General features: G+C 36.5%; 1 protein-coding gene across 2 annotated transcripts in view; it reads left to right on the forward strand.

The window, feature by feature from the left end:
- The window catches only part of ksr2 (kinase suppressor of ras 2), a 143,745-nt gene that overhangs the window by 67,005 nt on the left and 52,541 nt on the right, over positions 1-24,199 (forward strand). Inside the window, exons 6-11 of one of the 2 annotated variants that reach the window (XM_067439495.1) lie at positions 4,477-4,652; positions 12,486-12,555; positions 15,958-16,041; positions 17,897-17,964; positions 18,445-18,462; positions 20,773-20,882. In XM_067439495.1, coding sequence (XP_067295596.1) covers positions 4,477-4,652; positions 12,486-12,555; positions 15,958-16,041; positions 17,897-17,964; positions 18,445-18,462; positions 20,773-20,882 — 526 coding nt within the window. Of the gene's footprint in view, positions 1-4,476; positions 4,653-12,485; positions 12,556-15,957; positions 16,042-17,896; positions 17,983-18,444; positions 18,463-20,772; positions 20,883-24,199 lie in introns of both variants that reach the window. The other variant, XM_067439494.1, reaches the window with a different exon arrangement.

Raw genomic sequence — 24,199 nt, forward strand, 5'->3', positions numbered from 1 at the left:
TCATTGCCTTACATTTAGTTTGTCTCCTTACCTGATATATGTACTGTTAGTATAACATGTACATGATTTCTAAAAATACCTGTTGTAGAGAAGCTAATTGGTTTTCATTTGTACAAATGGCCTCAAGTTACTAGCTGCTTGATCTTTTTCTCTTTTAAATATAGTTTCTGAGGTTAGGAGTAACAGCATGTCAAGGTCTCTCCCTTTCGCCTGTTTCCTGCTTGCGTCATGTTCCAAAACCTTCAGTAACTCCTCACATAGGCACACACGCGCACGCACACACACACACACACACACACACACACACACACACACACACACACACACACACACACACACACACACACACACACACACACACACACACACACACACACACACACACACACACACACACACACACACACACACACACACACACTCTCACCTTCAAGAACATCTGCTGTCAGTGTGTGTCATATCCACACACTGATGCCTTGCGCGCTTGGACACTTTCATATCATTGTCATCAGTGACAGCATTGCCACACACGCACAAAAGAAACAGATCATTTCCAAAAAACTTTGACAGCTCTACAAAAACAACACGCTCACCGGGGCTGCTTTCATTGACGCAGACACTAAAGCATTGGAGTTGCATTATTTTCCTTTTTGGCAATACATTTGGTTTATATGTAAAACTATATACACTCACCTAAATGATTATTAGGAACACCATATTAATAATGTGTTTGACCCCCTTTCGCCTTCAGAACTGCCTTAATTCTACATGGCATTGATTCAACAAGGTGCTGAAAGCATTCTTTAGAAATGTTGGCCCATATTGATAGGATAGCATCTTGCAGTTGATGGAGATTTGTGGGATTCACATCCAGGGCACGAAGCTCCTGTTCCCCCACATCCCAAAGATGCTTTATTGGGTTGCGATCTGGTGACTGTGGGGGCCATTTTAGTACAGTGAACTCATTGTCATGTTCAAGAAACCAATTTGAAATGATTCAAGCTTTGGGACATGGTGCATTATCCTGCTGGAAGTAGCCATCAGAGGATGGTTACATGGTGGTCATAAAGGGATGGACATGCTCAGGTAGGCCGTGGAATTTAAACGATGCCCAATTGGCACTAAGGGGCCTAAAGTGTGCCAAGAAAACATCCCCCACACCATTACACCACCACCATGAGAACCATGTTCTCATTCTGTTTACGCCAAATTCTGACTCTACCATCTGAATGTCTCAACAGAAATCAAGACTCATCAGACCAGGCAAAAATGTTCCAGTCTTCCACTGTCCAATTTTGGTGAGCTTGTGAAAGTTGTAGTCTCTTTTCCTATTTGTAGGGGAGATGAGTGGTACCAGGTGGGGTCTTCTGCTGTTGTAGCCCATCTGCCTCAAGGTTGTGCGTGTTGTGGCTTCACAAATGCTTTGCTGCATACCTTGGTTGTAACGAGAGGTTATTTCAGTCAAAGTTGAATCAGTCGGCCCATTCACCTCTGACCTCTAGCCTCAACAAGGCATTTTCACCCACAGGACTGCCGCATACTGGAAGTTTTTCCTTTTTCACACCATTCTTTGTAAACGCTAGAAATGGTTGTGCGTGAAAATCCCAGTAACTGAGCAGATTGTGAAATACTCAGACCGGCCCATCTGGCACCAACAACCATGCCACGATCAAAATTGCTTAAATCACCTTTCTTTCCCATTCTGACATTCAATTTGGAATTCAGGAGATTGTCTTGACCAGGACCACACCCCTTAATGCATTGAAGCAACTGCCATGTGATTGGTTGATTAGATAATTGCATTAATGAGAAAAGAGGCTACAATTTGCACAAGCTCACCAAAATTAGACAGTTAAAGACTGGAAAAATGTTGCCTGGTCTGATGAGTCTCGATTTCTGTTGAGACATTCAGATGGTAGAGTCAGAATTTGGCGTAAAGAGAATGAGAACATGGATCCGTCATGCCTTGTTACCACCACTGTGCAGGCTGGTGGTGGTGTTGTGATGGTGTGGGGGAGGTTTTCTTGGCACACTTTAGGCCCCTTAGTGCCTATCATCAGTGATAGACTTAAATTTAGTGATATGGAAATTATATATTAATATACACATTTTTGACTGATAGACACTATTTTTCAAAGTATATTCAATTATTTGGTTATATATGAATTATCTTCATTTTGGGGGCCTTTCTCAGCAAATGTCACATATGTAATTTAAATTAATTACAATTTTTATCAATCAGTTGACTGCCCTATTGATTTTTGTTTTGTTTTGTCAGACCTCACACTGTGTAACATTTTAATAAAATGTCGGACTATTTGGCACTTTATACCTATTCTTAAACTGCAAAACAACGAAATAAAGCGAAATGGCAAAAAATAAATAAATAAAAAAGCAAAATGTATAAAAGAAAGAATAAAACACTGTCATCAGTAGTTTGCTGCCAGTCAGTCGTTCTGCCTGTCACCCTGTTGATCCATCTTTATTTGTCTGTCTGTCTGTTTGTTTGTCTCCTGTTCTCTGTCTCCGTTTTTTCTTCGCTTTTGCGTTCACACACACCTCACTGTTCTGCTTATCCCTGCACAATAAGAAAGCTTCTCTCACACACACTGTCAGTATTTGTCATATCCACACACTAATGCATTGTGCTCGCCTCTCAAAGCCTTGCACATCTTTGTCATCGGCTGTAGACACGCACTCACAATGCACCAAAATATCTAACCATTGGTGAACATTAATTCTCTTTTTTGGATTAAAATAATAATTTTACTAAAAATAATCTGCATGATAATGATTTGCGTCATGTTGTAAGTGTTTTTAATTCACAATTAGTTTACATTTCTCTTTCTCCCTCCTAATTCAAAGCTTCATAAATGTCAATGCTTTTACAACACATTTGAACAGGGTAAAGTCAAATGCAATGTGTTCTTGGATTACAGTCTAGTTAGACTTTAATATTGGGTTCAACACACATTCTGATAAATCAAATCTGGCCCAGAAGATTATTTGAGAGTAAAAAAAAGAATTAAATTACTCTGGATTTTGTCTTTGTTTTGATCCATAATGCATTTAATCACCACACTTGGATTCATAAAATGTTATCTGACTCAGCATTAAAGGGATAGTTCACTTTAAAATGAAAATTCTGTCATCCTTTACTCACCCTCAAGTTGTTTCTAACCTGTATGAATTTCTTTCTTCAGCTGAACACAAGGGAAGATTTTTTGAACAAAGTCAGTAACCAAACAGTTAATGGAAACGTTGACTTCCATAGTAGAAAAAAAATATATACTATGGAAGTCAATGGCTCTAGTTAACTGTTTGGTTCTTGACATTCTTCAAAATATCTCCCCTTGCGTTCAGCTGAAGAAAGAAATTCATACAGGTTAGAAACAACTTGAGGGTGAGTAAAGGATGGCAGAATTTTCATTTTAAAGTCAACTATAGTAAAAATGTACAACCACTATTAGGGTGATGATACACAGGGCAACTTTTTGAGCAATGTTGCTGGGCAATACTGCCGTCATTGGGAAGCCAGGTGAAGGTGATGATACACAGGGCAACTTAGTTGAGTATGTTACCGAGCCGAGCGATGTTGCTTGGGCACTTTCCCATTGAGAATAGTCAACAAATTTCTGTCAGGATACTTTAGTTCGGCCGTGGGCCCTGTGTCTCACCTGGTTGCACATTGATGGCAACATTGTTCAAAAACACACAGGACTGTCTTGGAATGTTTGCTCTATGATAGAATGGGGTTGTTTTTTATGAATTTTGCAAGAAAATAAACTGCCTCATGCATGCTGGAAGAATGTAAATAATTTTGAAAAAGTGTACTCAGTATTGAGAAATGCATGCTAAAAGAAACGGTAAAGCTTTAGAGCTTTTCTTTTAATTACGCATTGCATTTGAACGCACATGGGACTTTGCTGAATCTGGATCTGACGGATCTGATACAATTGTCTTAAAACAGCACAGTTAATTTTCCCTCTGGGTCGCTCTCAGCAATAATATTTAAGCAAATTTCATAATGGACTCCATGGAATTGCATTATTAGATTATTATGTTGATTATTAAAATGATAGACTTGGTGGATTTGAGAGAAAGGTGACATGACGAAAATTCAGAGATATTTTCTAATCAGCAAGACATGTGCACTTGCAAACATGCACCCATACACAGAAAATAAGTGGATCTAATTAGATTTGAACGGTATAATCAGTGCTTAATTTTTAAATTCCAAAAGGTTGTAGGGGGATGGATCCAGCAATTTAGTGGGGTAGGGAAATATACCCCACTAACGGAACGGAACGGAACGGAACATATGCACAATTAGTCTGGTTTCCATCCATTTTGAAGCTAAATCTGTCCTGGAGCTTGACGTGCCAAGGGCTTGTTTGGAACGCAGATAAACATTGTACACATTGTGTGCTTGTCTTATTTTGGGCTCATTTGTTTTTCCTCTGACTCTCTTTGTAGAACTAAAAAAAAGAACAAGCCGTTGAACCTGAAGATCCACAACAGTGTGGCTGGGAGCTGTGAAAACTTGCCGACCCAGCGCTCTCCTCTCCACTCCGACCACTCACTTCGCTCCTTCTTTTTCCCTAATTATGTTCCTTCGACACCACCGGTTCACTCCGACACCCCCTCAGCAAGTGAGTAAACACCCATTAACCTCTGTGTGGGACAATACATTATTTTTGCTTCTCATTTCAGTCCTACCTAAAACACAGTTGATGATAACTTAACTTCTGAAGAACCTTGCATGCCTCCCTGCATGGTACGTGTGATTCTTTGCTTGTAAGTAAACACACATGCAAATATCCAGATAGAGCACTAAAGCAATCTGGCATCATCATTATCAGGTAAACACAGACGCATCAAGAATGCTTTACCCAAAGATACACTTATGATTGAAATGAATGAATAGATGTCTGATGACGCACATCAGGCAATTACAACTTTCTTTGTCGTTTCTTTTCACAATGTGACTTCCCATTTCATCACCTATTAAAGGGCAGCGTCCCAAAACTACACGTGTCCCAGGACACCTGGTGTAACCGTGTAAACGCATATTGTCCAAGCCCAATATCTACTCCTGGGGCTCTTAGCGTGGGCTATTAGAGGAATAATGGGCCGAACGGAAGCAGTGTGGATGTGAGAAGACTGGGAATGACACAAGAATGACGCAGAAGACTCAGTTTTGGAATGAGATTATTGTACAGATGGAGGGAAAAGTTTTGACTGCTTGTTTCCAGAATTATGAATGATAAATCCCCTCTAAGCATTGGCAATCTGCTTTGTATATTGTAAAATATCCGGAGAGGTAAATGTAATGCTAATTTTTTTCATGTACTCCTTTTTTGATGGTTTTGACTTGATACTTCGATACATTTGTTGGTGAAATCCAACCACAGTTGAGCAGTGTTATTTTAGGATTATTTATATACTATTAAAGGGTTAGTTCACCCAAAAATAAAAATTCTGTCAATAATTACTTACCCTAATGTCGTTCCACATGCGTAAGACCTCCGTTCATCTTCAGACACAGTTTAAGATATTTCATATTTAGTCCGACAGCGTATCTAAGTGTATGCACACTATACTGTCCATGTCCAGAAAGGGAATAAAAACATCATCAAAGTAGTCCATATGTGACATCAGTTAGTTCATTAGAATCTCTTGAAGCATCGAAAATACATTTTGGTCCAAAAATCACAAAAACTACGACTTTATTCAGCATTGTCTTCTCTTCCGTGTTTGTTTTCAGTTTAGTTTTACTTAATTAAATTTTTATTTCCAGTTAGTAATTTTAGTGCTTTGACCTAAACTAAACGAAAATTTGAAATGTTACCTTGCATTTATATTTTATTTATCTATATATCTAATATATCTAATATAAATTATATATCTATAGTTCTAGACTAATGTGAGCATGCATTTTACTCATCTCACAAAAAAACGTACGGTCCCACTTTATATTAGGGGGCCTTAACTACTATTATACTTACATCAAAAAATAAGTACAATGCACTTATTGTGTTTATTTTGTATTTCAATACGCTTTTGTTGGTATTGAGTTAGACACAGGTGTGGTGGTGTGGGTAAGTTTAAGGGTAGGGTAATGTGTAAGGAAAGTGTCAATAGTGTGACTATAAGTGTGAGAGTCAATAGTGTAACAGAAATTAATTACAGATTAATTACATGCAGGATTTTTTTTTTTAAATTTAAGTACATTGTAAAAACATGTTAAATGATTAATTTAAATCTTAGTACATAAAGGGTTAGTTCACCCAAAAATTTAAAATATGTCAGTATACCTTATACGTATTCAAGACAGAAAGTTCTCAGACTAAATATAAAATATCTTAAACTGTGTTCTGAAGATGAACGGGTCTTATGGGTGTGGAACGACATTAGGGTGAGTCATTAATGACATAATTTACATTTTTTGGGGGGTGAACTAACCCTTTAAGGCCACCTAATATAAAGTGGGTTCAAACTTACACAAAAAAGATTCAGTATTTCTCAAAATGAATAAAAACTCTGCAATGCAAACTATTAAGCAAACCTGCAATAATTAAAATTTGAATGATATCTACTTTATGCATTTAATCTCACTTTATTACCGGTAACCAATAAACCAATATCCTCTCTGTTGATCTTCGATGATCCAATTTTATCATACATATAAGTGTTTTTTTTTTTTTACCCAAACAACCAAATTCCTCCAGAGTTAAGACAAGATGAAAAAACAAGATGTAAAAACAAGATGAAAGAACGTTATAGTTGAATTTCCGATAAACCAGTTGCAGGTTTCTAATCTCATTGGGTTTGTGGCAGCCTCTGTAATGGCATTACTTGCGTTCTGGACCTCCCGATGGGGCTCCAGGCCGGACACGGTGGCAGTAACCAGGCCTCACGAGTGTCGTCAGCCCTGGTAATGCGTCTGCTGTTTTTCTGGATGTGGTGACAGTATTATTGTACACAGCATGCAACAGTTTGCCTAGGGCCTGTGCTTCATGGTTTCAAGTTTCTTGACATGCACGCAGGATACAAATAGTTTTTCAATTTTCTTAGTTTGTGCAATACTAGGAAATGCTTACAGTTTAACTGTGTTAACATCACAACTCAAAGTTGAGAACTACTGAGTGGAAGTTGCTCTTTCATAGCCCTGGTTTGTTTCATTTAAGAATCTCAGATGTTTCTCTTAAAATTTCTTAGGAGAAATCAAAATTTGCATTCTTATTCACATTTCTACGTTTTATTGCAGACTTTGATATCTTGGGAAATCTGCAAATTCTTCAAGCGTCTTCTGAATTTAGTCTCAGTTTTTCAGTTATCCCAGACGGACTCAATGATGGTGAGATAAGATCACAGTTGTCAGACTCATTTTGTATTCAAAAATCTCACTGGATTATTACAATTAATAGTAAAAGGAATGTTTGGAAATGTAAACTAATTTTTCCAAATGACACACTAAAGATATAAAATGTCTCAATAACTATTTTCTGGTGAAAACACTACCGTGTGTACATATATATAGACAAACGTTTCGGGACGCCTGCCTTTTACATGCACATGAACCTTAATGACATCCCCTTTTTAATCCGTAGGGTTTAATATGGAACCCCCCCTCCAACAAACTTTACACTTGGCACAATGCAGTCAGGCAAGTACCGTTATCCTGGCAACTGGCAAACCCAGACCTGTCCATTAGATTGCCAGATTGCCAGACAGAGAAGCTTGATTTTTCACTCCAGAGAACACGTCTCTGCTCTAGAGTCCAGTGGTGGCGTGCTTTACACCACTGCATCCGACGCTTTGCATTGCACTTGGTGGTGTAAGGCTTGGATGCAGCTGCTCGGCCATGGAAATCCATTCCATAAAACCCGCTACGCACTGTTCTTGAGCTAATCTGAAGGCCACACAATACTTTACATAACATTACGCATATGACATTACATTCAACTACGTACATTCACATTCACCACACACGTAGGTGACTGCTATAATGTATAAAAGGATAGGAAGTATTACTAGTACTTATTTAGCTGATACAGAAACAAACTAATTTTTAAATCTGTTCAATTTACATTGAAGAATTCTGTCCTTTTTCCAGTTCATAGAAAGAATGGAGTACATGGGACGGATCACTCAGAATCCTTCCTTAAGAGATTTAATGCTAAGATAGTCTCTCTGCCCTATTGTTTTCATAGCAGTTCATATTATATACAATACCTTTGATGTGAGGTTTCCTCAGGTAGACCTAATAACATTTTCTAGTACAGATTTTATTACTTTCTAGAAAGTTTGAGGAATCTCCTTTTGTACTCTTTCATACATTTTGAAGACTGTATCAGCTTGTTTTCTAGCTATATAGGAATAATTTAAACTGATTTAAAAAGCCAACTCTTGGCTGTAATTTCTTCAATGCAACAATTTATCCTCATGACACAAAGACGCAGTGCAGCACTTTTGTAACGTCATTCATCTGGCTGTCAGTCAAATCTATAGAATTGTTTTAAGAGCTGGTCAATAGCAGGTGTTAAATGTTCTTAGCGTCACTCACTCATATTTCCCTATTGAAAAAAGCCTCTCAGTTGAAATCTTATCAAACTGTAAATCTAATAATGGAGCTTTATTGTGTTCTGGAAAGGACTGAGAGGCGGATCACTATGTTAGTCATTGTTTTACAAATAATTTTGTTTAGTCTGTCTGTTTTGAGATGCCTGTGATATTTATAGCACTAATACTGGCATGTGATTGGTCGATCGTGAAAATTAGCCAACTGTTGCTTCATCTGGCTTGAACAAACTCCAGTTTGTCTTGTCATGTCTCAATTTGATATTTAATTGAGTCAACATGGTGGTTTTTAATGACTGGTTGTTTGTTCAAAGAGAGAAACATATAATGTTTTTTCAGCAAATTAGACACCTGCCTCTGGTAGTTTTGTTATTTTTAGCAATATTTGCACCAATTAAACACAAATTCGGCTGCTCTGTAGTGATTCTGGCTTGTATTCACAAGTAAGTAGGTCTGTTACTACGCCTGCGGATAAAACATTTACCTGCTGTGAGATGATGTGAGTTTGTCAGGGAACCTTTTAACTCTGGCCTATAATGAAAAACTCTTTCTCTCCGTTTCTTCATAGGATGAAAGGATCTAGTAGCATGTACATGCCATGGTATATGAATATGGTAATCATTCTGTACCCTATCAAAGTACTATTATAGTACAGGTATTATTTGATACCATCCGTATACCTTGTTGCCAGAGTACTTGTTTTGATGGATGCTCTCAAACTGCTGTTTCAAAATCTGTTGTCAGTTGTTGCATCATTTTTCAATTGGCTTTTGTTTCAGTTAAATATTTAACAATGTATTTTATTATTATAGTAAATGTAAGATTAGTTTTGTCAAATTTCAGGAGTTCATTATAATCTGCATCATCTCCTTTAAAACGTTGAGGTGTTACCATAGAAACAGGCAAGGTAGGGTTTTGTTTAACATTATTACTGCAGTCTAATGTAGTTTATAATACTAGTGTTGGTCGTTTGTTTTCACCTATTAGTATTTACTCACTTTAACAATTTTTTATTATTTTTAATTCATTTTAATCATCACTGCAGAGGTCATATGACGTTGGTATGTTGTTATTATTAGTGCAATTTAAATACTGTTATTTATTAAAGCAACTATAGTTATATTTTTACTTTTAGATTTATAATAAAAATGTAATTTCTTTCTTGATTTGTGATTGATTGTGTTGTGCTTGATAGAGCATGATTAGTGGAAAAATCCATATAAATTATTTTCACATCATAAATATTGAAATGGTTTATTTTTGTTTGCTAAGATATCTTACAAGCCTATTGAAGCTTGTTTCCACCATGGAAATAAAATAAATAAATAAATAAAAACGTATTTTCATAGAATTTAGATTTTTTTCTTGCAGTTCCGAGATATAAACTTGCAATTACAAGTTATAAAGTCCGAATTGCAAAATATAAATTGTGAGAAAAAATTCTTAGTAACAGTTTGCAATTTTGAAGACAAAAATAAAAAAAATTAGCTCACAATTCTGATTTTCTCCCCCTGCAATTGCGAGTTTGTCTCATAATTCTGACTTTTTTGAGTCTTGTTTGCAGTTGTGAGATAAATATTCGCCATTACCTTTTTTTCTTTAGGTGGTTTCCATATAAATCAGAGCATTTAAAATGTGATATTTTATAATGGATATATGTTGTTTGTTTATAAAAGGAGAAATTAAAATTATTTTTAACTTAACATTTAACATTTTTAACTTTTATTGCAGACTTTGATATCTTGTTTGATATCTTGGCAAATCTTCAAATTCTTCAAGCGTCTTCTGTCTCAGTTATTCAGTTTATTTTTTCATGTAATCCCAGATTCAGACTCAATGATGGTGAGATAAGATCACAGTACTGTTGTCAGACTCATTGTGTATAAAAAAATCTCACTGGATTATTACAAACAATAGTAAAAGTAATGTTTGGAAATGTAAACGTATTTTTCCAAATGACACAATAAAGATATAAAAGATATAAATAACTGGCTTAACCATTTTCTGGTGAAAACACTAAAATGCCTACGACTTTTGCACATATATGTGTGTGTATATATACTGTATATATATATAGCCACAAGTTTTGGGATACCTGCCTTTACATGCATATGAAGATTAATGACATCCCCTTCTTAATCTGTAGGGTTTAATATGGAGTCCCCCCTCCAACAAACTTTACACTTGGCATAAATCAGAGCATTTGACTTCATTTATTTTTCTGAAAGAAGAGCTGCACAATGGGTGTATCTTGTAGCACAGAGTCGAATCAGTATTGACGATTTGAGGGAAATATAAATTTAATATAACACCTTGAAATGGAGCTTTGTGGCGCGGCAGGATTTTAAACAACTTCCTGAGTTGCCGCGGACAGGCGGCGAATGCCGCCGCCAGTGTGTGTACACTCATTGAAAACGTGTCCGAATTTTAAAGGCGCGGCGCAGCGCCCTTAAAGGGGCCGCACAACGGACTCGATCATAACATCCGCCAAGATACACAGATGCGAGATCTGTGGTTGAATACGGCTCTGCATATCGATGCATCGAATCTTCGACTATTCGGGGTCACCCCATATATATGTGTGTGTGTGTGTGTGTGTGTGTGTGTGTGTGTGTGTGTGTGTGTGTGTGTGTGTGTGTGTGTGTCTATATTGTGTGAGAGATAAAACTTCCAGACATGGAAGAAATGCATAGAGTCAATGAAAAAAAAAGAAATCAAAACATAAAACATTAAAAGTAAAATGTAAAAAAAAAAAAAAAGTTAATTGCTTATATAAAACACATTTTAACTTTTAAATTAAAATTTTTTACATTTGAAACTCCTGGGGCATTAAAGTGTCCATAGTCGGAGAAACACTCTTACATTTATGTTGTTTTTCCCCATTAATATCACTTGTGTTTCAATAGAGGTCCAACAATCCAGAACAAAAATCATATCAAAGCTCTGATCTAATCCGGAACACTGTGTACATCCTTGATCCACCTGAAAGATGCAGTCGAGCAGAAGGCAGTGGTCACAATACACACTCGCATCTATATTTGATATAATCATCATGGACAGAGGCAGTCATTAAGAATCTCAAGTGAATAAGTGGATGCAATCAAATGCAGAAATCTGGTTATGAATGCAAGGCTCATGCAGTATTTTATGCTTTTAGTATAAGGCAGAGCAGCTTATCCTGTTTGTGTGTGTGCATGTGTACGTGTCCTCGTATCTCCCTGTTGATCATAAACAAATGGAGTATAATTGAGCGTGGACAATCTGATGAATGGTCTTTTGGACTACCAGTGCTGTGGGAAGCAAATGCAATTATTGTCTTACAAGTCTCCGTTTAGGTTTTATCAGATCTCTTTCATCTGAGTGATGACAGAAAACATTAAATTTAAATTTTTTAAATTCTATCTTTTAAATCTAAGGATTTATATATTAAATAACACATTTATTTATTTAATTTAGTGGACATGCACCTATGATGACAATTTCAGACCCCTCCATAATTTCCAAGTGGGAGAACTTGCAAAATAGCAGGGTGTTCAAATACTTATTTACCTCACTGTATGTGCCGTTCAAAAGTTTGGGGTCAGGATTTCTCTTCTTTTATACTGCAAATAACTGCAAATGAACTGAATTTCATTCAAGATGCTTGGTAATCATAAACAACCGTTGTTAATCCAAATAATAGTTCATGATTGATAATACATGTCATTTTTATTCAACATTTGTGTATTTTATCATATTACTGTTGCCACTGTTTTAGCTCATCCAGTCCGGTTTTGGAAGCCGGAATTATGATACCTCTTTTATGCATTTTATGAAAGGGATTTTAAGGTCTTGGTGTTTTACTACCTTGTAATCTGTGTTTGCAAGCTTTAATTCTGTTATCTTGTGTTTGTCTGTCCTAGATACTCTGTCTGTTCCGCGCTGGTCCCCTCAGATACCTCGTAGAGACCTCGGCAACTCTATAAAACACAGGTGAGTTTTGTGCACATGTGAGTGTGTGGTAGTGGTTACAATATGTCAAGCCAATTAACTCGTGGTTGTGCAACTCCAGTCATACCTTCTCACATCTGACGACTTGATTACCCTAAATACCACCGATCCCACGTCAAACAAAGAGCCTGCGTTTGCGCTTGGACCACGAAACATGACAGATTTTGTGATGCAATTTATAAAGGTTATAATAAGATCTTGCCGTGGCTTACCCATCAAAAGACATGCAAAGTTCACCAAGGCAAAAAAAACAACAACAAAAAAACATTTTTTCATGTTGATTTTTTCTCATACTGGATGTTGGCTGCATTCCAAATGTGTTAAATCCATCTCAGAAGGGCACTTGAATGAGAACAATCATGGCCGCCATATTGAAGGGTCATTGCAAACTGAAGTACTCAGAACCTGCCACTTTAAAGGGCCCTATAGAGGCTCTGCCCCAAAAGGTACACTTCATATTAGGGCTGGCTAAAACTACTGATTTCTTGATTTTAATCGATTCTCTTTTTTACAAACTGATATCAATTCTTGAATCCCAAAAATGTATTGGTCTATTCTGTTTTCAGTTGCTAGCATGTACCAATACATTGCAAAAAGCTTTGCGCTTTGTTACTTTTGGTATGAAACAAAGTCTCAGATTTCAAATTCTTTCCATTTTACTACAAAATTTAAAAAAATTAATACAGTTTTGTCAGTGTTTAGTGTGGCGTGATAGATCACTGTAGCGCCTCAGTACAAAAGAAGCGCACATAAACTGATCATCTTCACTTTAGTTACAATGCAAAATAAACATGAATGAACATCTGAAGGTATGTTAAAAGATACAGTACATCTTACCAAAGTTCATATCATGTATCATGTAATGCAAACAATATGTCACATAACATCACATTTACCTCAGGAAAAACATATTCAGTGACAATAAACATAAAACCAAAAAAGTGACTAAAAAAAGAGGAGCATTTTGCTAAATATAGACCTATGCACCATATTACATCAATATCATTTTTAATGTTCTTCAATAGACTATGGGCCCTATCTTGCATTCAGCGCAATTGACTTTGTACACCGACGCATGTGTCATTCCTATTTTGCACCCACGCAAAGCACGCTTTTCCCTCCACAGAAGCACGTCACTTAACTAGAGAATGAACTTGCGCTCCCTGGGCGGTTCAGCGCAAACAATCCCTGGTGCTATTTTGCTGTTTCATTAAACAATTGCGCCACTGACCAGAAAAAACCTAGTCTAAAGTCAGTGGCGCGTTGCGCGTTGTTCATTATGCTATCGCGCGTTGTTCATTATGCTAAGGGCGCATGCTTGACCATAATGTATAGCGTGCACAACGCGCATACACTTTGCTCATGTAATCTACACAGATGCAACAGTTATTTTTGCAAATCATAAATTGTTACACTAAAAAAATATTAACACATGAGATGACGGAAATCATCGTGGTGTGCCACGAAGATGTGAAAAAATAGGCATAAATCTAGCTTACAAATTATTCAGGCTAATTGTAGTAATTAAGGATCAGACCTGTTTGCCTAATAGTGGCAAGACATATATATATATATATATATATATATATATATATATATATATATATATATATATATATAGGGACATCTGACAAATTGGTTTGTCCGTCAAGAACCAGGAAAAAAAATCGACTGAAAAACTGAAAAAACTGCTTAACCGACGCTATTTTGGGTGGGTTTCTCCCATCCCCATACAACACAATTTCTCTTTCTTTCACTGCTCTTACAAGAACATCAGTCACGTCGGCTGTGAACCGCTCCTGGCGTGTGCCTGGTAAATACGCCATAATAATAGCAATCCATAATGGAACTTGCGCACCTGCTTTTAAAGGGAATGTCGGATGACGCTCTGATTGGTTTATTCACGTTACGCCCAAACCACACCTATGAATAATGAAGCTACTTCAGACCAACCCATTTTAGATTTGCGCCGGGTGCCAGAGCCATTTATCCCGCCGGGAAAATAGCAACAGTGCTGAGACCCGCCCACAAAGTTACTTGCGCTTCGCGCTTTAACACTTGCGTTTCAGATCGTTAAAATAGGGCCCTATATAATACATTTGAATAAATACGTAACCATTTCAATGTTTATATTTAAAAAAAAAGAAATATATAATTATGTAATTGTAAAGTTAGTATTATAACTTTATTATTATAAAAACTTAATTGAGTGTAAGCGCCCCCTTTGCAGCCAATATGTACCGTCGATGCGCACAGAACCAATTATTAACCAACAGACTCTTCCTGACAGTCAAAGCGCCATTACGAAACTGCAGAGTTGTAGGAAAGACTACAAGTTTTTAGGGTGCCATTTGGGACAGGGCCAGCATGAAAGGTTTCGAAGGGTATGATTCTTTGCACAGACAATCAGCATACACATTTGTGCGACTATGGTGCCTCACTCCGCAAGAAGATTCAGAAGTTTTTTGGTCCACTACACCCTTCATCCATTCGAAACCCTTTGGAAGGGATTAGAGCAAAGGGATGAGCCCTTCAGACTGGAACGCAGGTGTGGAAATTAATGTCATCATAGATGGACAACCGCCACAGTTTCAAAACGCAAGCAGATAAACAGATCCAAAAAATTGAAACGCTCATGTCAACTTTAAACTGAGATGGCTACGGTGATGTGAGCTGCGTACTAAAGCCAGCCTCTTCTTTTATGAGACAGCGCGGCTTCAATCTAATGAAGACACTTTGACACTGTCAGAGCCCATTAGTCATATTCTATTAACTGTCAGCTTCTGTTCATATCAGAGAAATAGATTGGCAAATGCACAGTGACCCTTCAGAGGAACTCTAGCGCAGGAGATTTGAATGGCCCTTTCATTGTGGAGAACGGGAAATGCGACTGCATGTAAACAAAAAGAGATAGCGATAGAAAAAATTAAGAATAAAGAGAGCACTTTCTATGCAATTCTGCTGAACAATCACCAATGCATCCATGTGGCCTTTGTCCTCACATATATTTGTCAAGTGCGGATGCACAGTTGAGTGCGAAGGAGATATTCAGAGATACTCAGTTACAATTAAATTACTCTTCACGCCGAAGTGTCTATCTTTGGGCATATGCTGCACATATCTGTCTCTCGATGAAAAGGTTACTTGGCAAACGCTGCATTGCTGATCGCTGCAGTGACACATTCGCTCTTTCATCTGAAGAGTTTAGGAGTGGTTGTCAAAAGGTCAGAACCATCTGCTGATAGTTTGACAGCCAAGCAAAACAAACCCATATGGCCGCATGCATTTTAAAAATGGATGAAATTAGTTGTTTTTTTCTCTCCCTGGGAAAGTGCCTTAAAAAGTGTCAGTAATGAATCGCACCTCTCATTTGTGCTTTTGCAGGTTTTCCACAAAGTACTGGATGTCGCAGACATGTATCGTGTGTGGGAAAGGAATGCTATTTGGCTTGAAATGCAAAAACTGCAAGTAAGTAAAAAAAGGGGCATGACATAAAGCATGACATAAAAAGTAAAAATTGTGATACTAAATCATGAGATACAAGTCGAAATAATGATGTAAATGTTTTAATTATGACAAAAACAATTGTAAATTGTTAGAAAGTCAAATACTGCCATAACTCTATGATAAAAAAGTAGAAATTATAACACAAAAGGTAAAAATTATTAAATAAGTCAATTATGACATAAGTTAGAAGTCATAACTGAGACAGAATTCTAAATTATGACAGTCTAAATTGAGATAAAAAGTTGACAAAAATTCTGAGTTTTGTCATAATACATAATTCAAATAGATTTATGCCATAATTATGAAATTTTTTATCTCAAAATTCAAATGTTTGTCATAAATGTGACGTTTTATCTCAGAATTATGACAAAGGGTTGTAATTATTATTAGATTGTTAGTCAATGACACAAGTTAAAATTGAAATAAAAAGTCATAATTGAGACACATTTTTAGTCATTATACAGTTATAATGTATGTCTCATATAATGTATGTCTGTAATTATCTCATAATTCTAATTTTTCTTGTGTGCTAGAAATGGGTTTCCATATGTTTGAGTATATGATGAATTGAGAGAGCACACTTTTTATTATTTGTGTTTGTTAATTGTTCCAAAGGTGTCTGAAAATGATTATTTTCACATTTATTAGCCTGTTCAACACCTAGAAATGCTAGAAATGATATTGTAATAAAGTTCGTAGATGGGAAGGACGAACATTCAACAACTTTTATTAAATAAACAAAACGAAAGTAAACCGTGGGCAGCCCCTCACCGACGACTGCCCGCACACACATAACAAACCATAAACAAAACTCAACGTAAAATCCAGGCCTGGTCCTCTCTCATCCTTGACTGGTGTCGCTCGTCCTTAAATGCCTCCGAGCTCCCTCATGAGAAGACTCGAGACCGGTGTGGCTCGCAGGTGACGCTCCTTCGCAATCACATCCCCGGTCTCACGCGCTCCTCCCATGTCCCTCGCTCGTTCACCTCGCCACAGATCTCATTTATCATAATCATTTTATGTTATTTTGGCTGTGTGTCATTTTTTAACCCCTTAGTGGCACCAAACAGATGGCTCAACAACCTGTCTGATTCTGAACAATGGCAAAAGAGGGGCTGTGCTTGAGAAATCTGTTAGGAAACAATTACTATTAGATATGGCTCCTTCAAAGTATGTGACATTTTTCAGCTGTTTTATTAGCAGCTGAAAATTCACAAAGTGGAAATCCTATGGATGATAAAACAGGCAAAAGAAATCCCATAGACTGATATTGTAGACTCTATATCTGTAGATCACAATTTGGACCCGTATGCAGCAACCCAGATAACCCCCCGAACCCCCTTCTGATGCAGAAATTACACACTCAATCTTTGTGCATCATTTAGACCATAAATCTCAAATGTTAAATATATACTCCACTATTTAATACTACTTCTCAAACCATCTCTTATGTTCATACAAATCTCTGAAAATTAATATTCCCAACATTTTAGCTTTGTAAAGATGAGATTTGATGTTTTGTTTGCATCAAAGCCTCTTTAGAATTCAGTGCTAGACACTTTGTGCCTGCAGTAGTGTCTGAACATTCAAATTGAGCATAATTATCATTATCATTAAAAGATTATTTGAATAAATTACCTACCTAATAGTTTCCACTCTACCACCCTTGACTATGGCATCTTGTTACTAAGATACTTGCTGGCTTTTGACACCCTCAAAATGATGGCTGCATATTAAGTGTTTGTTTTGAATATTCATTGATTTGCTTTTACAAGAGCAAACTAATAAACATTTCTGTCATGCTTTCTTTTGTCAGATTGAAGTGCCACAACAAATGCACCAAAGAAGCACCGCCCTGTCATTTACTCATATACCACAGAGGAGGTAGGGACTCGTTCAGAGGTATTTAAACTTTTATGTTTTCTTCTTCTTCTTCTTTTTAACTCCAAGAATGCGTAAATCCTTAAGTATTACACAAGGCAGGCCATTAATTATGGTTCAAATATGTTTTCAGTAACAGAAGTGTTCTTATACAAAGCATGTTTTAAACCTCATAATTCCTTTATATTAACTTGGACATATTTAATGGAAGGCTTTATCTGTATATTCTGAAAAAAACTGCATTTTGAAAATTGGTTTCCAAAGAAAAGAAATTGTATACAAAGGGAGTAATTCCGGGAACAATAAAGAATGTAATTTTTTAAATACATTGTATTAATGTACTAAACAAATTGTCTTGTTTTCTGTAAAGCAGTATGTTTAACCTTCGGTCTCTGACCTTCTTATAATTTTTCTCTTCTTTTTTTTTCTCCAACTGTGTGCTGTTTTCATCACCTCATCTTTCACTCATTTGTGATATTGCAGATCAAGGAACATCTCAAGGTGAGGTAGCAGGTTTGTGCCCCCAAGCACATTATTTCCTGGTTCTTTCCTTCAGTTTTGTGTTTATGTTTCAAGAATCGTATGTATATATATATATCTATATATCTATATCTGGGGTCTGTGAGATTTTTTAATGTTTTGAAAGAAGTCTCCTCTGTTCTCCAAGGCTACATTTAGCTGATAAATACAGTAATAATGTGAAAAAAATACAGTAATAGTGTGAAATATTATATAACACGTTTTGAAATGTAACTTATTCCTGTAATGCAAAGCTGAATTTGTAGCATCATTACCTCAGTCTTCAGTGTCACATCCTTCAGAAATCATTCTAATATGATGATTTGCTGCTCAAGAAACATTTGTTATTATTATCAATGTTAAAAAAAACAGTTGTGTTGTTAAATATTTTTGAAACAATACGTGATACATTTTATTTATTGTTTATATTTTATTTAACGTTTTTTTATTTTTATGAAATTATTAAAAGACCAGCATTTATTTAATGTAGAATACATTCTTTTCTAACATTATTAATACCTTTACAGTATTTTTTAAACAATTTAATGTGTCCTTAATGAATAAAAGTATTTATTTCTTTAAAGAAAAATCATACTGACCCTATTCTGAAATATCACATGGTCCTAAGTATTCAGACCCTTTGCTCAGTACTTAGTAGATGCACCCTTTTGATCTAATACAGCCATACATCTTTTTGGGAAAGATGCAACACATTTTTCACACCTGGATTCCTCCTGGCAGATCCTCTCCAGTTCTGTCAGGTTGGATGGTAAACGTTGGTGGACAGCCATTTTCAGGACTCTCCAGATATGCTCAATTGGGTTTAAGTCAGGGCTCTTGCTAGGCCAGGTTGGGCTTGCTGGGCTTGTCTTGTTGGAAGGTGAACCTTCTGCCCAGTCTGAGGTCTTGAGCACTCTGGAGAAGGTTTTCGTCCAGGATATCCATTTACTTGGCCACATTTATCTTTCCATCGATTGCAACCAGTCGTCCTGTCCCTGCAGCTGAAAAACACCCCCACATCATGATGCTGCCACCACCATGCTTCACTGTTGGGACTTTATTGGACAGGCGATGAGCAGTGCCTGGTTTTCTCCACACATACCACTTATAATTAAGCCAAAAAAGTTATATCTTGGTCTCATCAGACCAGAGAATCTCATTTATCACCATCTTGGAGTCCTTCATGTGTTTTTAGCAAACTGCATGAGGGCTTTCATGTGTCACTGAGGAGAGGCTTCCGCCGGGCCACTCTCTCATAAAGACCTAACTGGTTGAGGGCTGCAATGATAGTTGACTTTCTAAAACTTTTTCCCATCTCCCAACTGCATCTCTGGAGCTCATCCACAGTGATATTTAGGTTCTTCTTTACCTCTCTCACCCAGGCTCTTCTCCCCCGATAGCTTAGTTTGGCCGGAGAACAGCTCTAGGAAGGGTCGTCCAAAACGTCTTCCATTTAAGGAATATGAAGGCCCCTGTGCTCTTAGGAACCATAAGTGCAGCAGAAATGTTTTTGTAACCTTGGCCAGATCTGTGCCTTGCCACAATTCTGTCTCTGAGCTCTTCAGGCAGTTCCTTTGACCTCATAATTCTCATTTGCTCTGACATGCACTGTGAGCTGTAAGGTCTTATATAGACAGGTGTGTGGCTTTCCTAATCAAGTCCAATCAGTATAATCAAACACAGCTGAACTCAAATGGAGGTGTAGAAACATCTCAATAATGATCAGAAGAAATGGACAGCATCTGAGTTAAATATATGAGTGTCACAGCAAAGGGTCTGAATACTTAGGACCATGTGATATTTCAGTTTTTCTTTTTTAATAAATCTGCAAACATGTCAACAATTCTGTGTTTTTCTGTCAATTTGGGGTGCTGTGTACATTAATGAGAAAAAAAAATAACTTAAATGGTTTTAGCAAATGGCTGCAATATAACAAAGCCTGAACAATTTAGGGGGTCTGAATATTTTCTGTACCCACTGTATGTGTTATAGTATATGAAAAAATGTATATACTATAGGAAAAACTTTAAAAATTATTTCAACTTAAATTTAATGTATATTTTCTCTGCTGGAATAAGTGAACAATTATATTTGATATGCCCTGGTCATTGCTGTTGAATTTCCATATGATATTTCTGATATATACTGTACATAATACATGGTTTAGTGGCTCTTCCATTAAAATGTGACAAGACTTTTCAGAGTTTTTCTGTTACCGTGACAACTGCCTCTTGTTACCGTGGATACTATGCTGTTTCTCTCACTCTTTCTCTCTCTCTCTCTCTCTCTCAGCTCGTCAGCTCGTCAGGACCGAGTCTGTACCATGTGACATAAACAACCCCCTCAGGTACTCAGACCTCCACATTAGCCAGACTCTCCCCAAGACCAACAAAATCAACAAGGTAAGAATAGTTACGCACCATTACATCTAAGCAAACACATCTCAGCCCGGTTACATCCCTCCACTGTCAACATTATTACAAAACTATCTCAGGCCGATTGGCACTACAAGTCCTTCCTGTAATTTCTAACACAACATGTTTGCAATGCATTTGCTTTTTATTGAAACAACTTGCTTCGAAAGCAATTTTTGCAGATCAAGACAAAACAACCTTCCTGTAATTTTCGGCACAACTGGTTTTCTTATATTTATATTAGAAAACTAAGCACAACAAGATGTGCGTGACATTTTTAAAACAAGTCTTGAAAATCCTGCGTTCAATTCCGCTCCATTGCACTTTATTTAGCTGCTTTTAAATGCAAGAACACGTCCTGTGTCTGTGCTCTCCATAAATTCGTGTGTGAAGGGAGCTGACTTCATATCTAATAAAAATCACTTAAGATAGAACAAGCTGGTAAAAAGTAACTGCAAAAGAATATGCTGCTACAGTATATTTCATACCTAATATATCTGTCAAAGGGGTGGAATTGTAGAATAACTGTGAGTGTAGTTTACTACAGATTTAAAAAATGTTTAATGATAGACAAATATATCATTTGTATATGTAAAACTTGAAACAATTGCATTAATGTATGAAAGGTGTAACTTTAAATGAAAGTCTTAATGTCGGCATGAAATGGTAGTTTTTCTTCTCTATCGTGAATTTGGTATGTGTATTTAAATGTAAGCTTCTCAAACAAGAAAAAATATATGGCTGGACTTAATTTTGTCCATCAGGAATTGATTGGATGGTTGTGGTTTGCTATTGGTGGATCTCATGTGAGTGACATTTCATGGTGACTTTAAGAGTACCCTCCCTCTCCCCCCAACCTTATTTTTAAAGTAAGAACCGACAATTTGTAACTTGAATGTGTGATGACTCCGGTGTATTGAAGCTTGTTTCAACCATTGAATAAAACCTTTTAACCTGTTAAGCTGGATCCCAACTTTTGGAAAAAAAATAAGAAATGCACACTCAGACTAAAACAGATACAGTTTGTGAATCCTTTGCACTGAAAGCATAATTATGGTCTCATTTGAAAGCAGACACTTGGCAGTTTACTGTAAAGTTAAAATGATAATATTTTTTATAATCAAAAATAGCTATAATAAGCTTCAAAGTTTTGTAAAGTTATTAGAAATTTATTTGTATGAAATATCTTTATGAAAATAAAATTGAAGTTGGCCTTGGAGGAATCTAGAAATGCACTACAGCTAAAGCCATAACTCTGACCAAAATATTTCAAATCTGAAGATGATAAGTCTAAAACTGAATTTTATTAACTGTTTTACAAAATCGTGTAACAAATTTACATCTTGCAATTCTGAATTTTATTTCTCAGAAATGTGAGATATACACCGATCAGGCATAACATTATGACAGGTGAAGTGAAAAACACTGATTATCTCTTCATCATGGCACGTGTTAGTGGGTGGGATAAATTAGGCAGCAAGTGAACATTTTTTGTCCTCAAAGTTGATGTGTTAGAAGCTGGAAAAATAGGTAAAGATTTGAGTGAGTTTGAATTGCAAGAATTGCAAGATAAAAACTTGCAATTGCGAGAAAAAGTCAGTATATTTATTCTGTTCTTAATGATGCATGCAATGACAGTTATACATTAAGTGTAGATTAAGTGATACTTTTTGCAACCACTGAACCATAAAAAGCTTTATTTTGTGGTCCTGAAAACTGTCATATCTGGGTTAACCTGACCTAAACCTGAACTAAATTGCTGTTTTATTCTCCATGCATGTTCTGTCTCTGAGCCTTTTCAGACAATATTGAAGTTTCAATGCAACAGAAACGGCAAGCGAATTTTAAATTCTAATGGTATAACAGTTTATCATCTGAAATAATAGCTTCTAAAACTTAAACATAGGTTTTATATACACATGATTCATATCTGCGTTTAGTTTTACCCAAAACCTCAGACTCAAGCCAGGATTTATGGAAGACACACAGTGAAAATTTTGCAATGAAACAAAGCATGGACACATTTTTGCACCTGATTATATGTGCGGCAGTGGTTCAGTGGTTCATGTAGATTGTCTACAAACCGGAAGGTTGGAGGTTCAATCCTCGGTTCCACCTGACCAAGTGTTGAGGTGTCCATGAGCAAGACACAAGCTGGATGACGCCTTGCATGGCAGACACCGCCATTGGTGTATGGATGAGTGTATGAATGGGTGAATGTGAGGCAATATGTAAAGCGCTTTGGATGGCCATAGGGTTGGTTGAAAGCGCTATATAAATGCAGTCCATTTACCATTCATTTTATATTGCATATGTATTGGTAGGAGTTTCCCTTTCAGATGCAAAATATATGAGAGGAGAGTAATATATATACAGGTCCTTCTCAAAAAATGTGCATATTGTGATAAAGTTCATTATTTTCCATAATGTAATGATAAAAATTAAACTTTCATATATTTTAGATTCATTATATGTATATATGTGTATATAGTACTCTCCTCTCATACATTTATCATCTGAAAGGGAAACTCCTATTATATATATAAAGCAACATGATTCGCTAAGTTTTGTAGTAATCAAATTGTTGGTATTTTTTGCCATTATTATCATAATAACTAATTTTGTGCTTGATAAGGGGGAGAATTTTTCTCCACTTGCCAGAGAATATCGTTTTACACGCCACATTATATTTAATTTGCTGCAGCTGTGTGTCGGTGGCTGTATTGAAATGCACAACAGAGTAGGAACAAAAACAGTCTTTAACAAATCCAAAATTAACACTCAGGAGATTACTGGAGATAACAGGAATAATAAATTAAAAATAACCCCATTAACATAGACAATAACAGACAAATGAACTAGGGAAACTCAAGGCTTCAATGCAGAGAACATAATCAAGGATAAAACGGAACAGGTGTGGGCACTAATTAACAAACAAGGGAACTAACTAGGAACAGAGGCTGCATCTGAAATCACATACTGTCTTGAATAGGTCCTTTTTTGAGTAAGTAATTACTTCACAACCACTAGAAAAATATGTTCTATATAGCATGAATGTAATTTGGAGACACATTCGCCATGTTGTCATCACGTGACCTGTCAGGGTCAGTTACGTCGCTTCACTGCCATTCACAAATCCTATCCTGTGGCCTCATGGGATAGTAAAGTGTCCATTGTATGCACACGTCACAATCTCAACAGTTGTAGTAGGTCATCTGGGTACTTTTTGCTTACTCCTTTATGAGTACTGTGAATTTGGACACTTCTTTTATCACATGCTGTTTATTGCCTAATATATTGTAGGA

This window comes from Pseudorasbora parva, chromosome 3, assembly GCF_024679245.1.
Source record: "Pseudorasbora parva isolate DD20220531a chromosome 3, ASM2467924v1, whole genome shotgun sequence".
Taxonomy (NCBI): domain Eukaryota; kingdom Metazoa; phylum Chordata; class Actinopteri; order Cypriniformes; family Gobionidae; genus Pseudorasbora; species Pseudorasbora parva.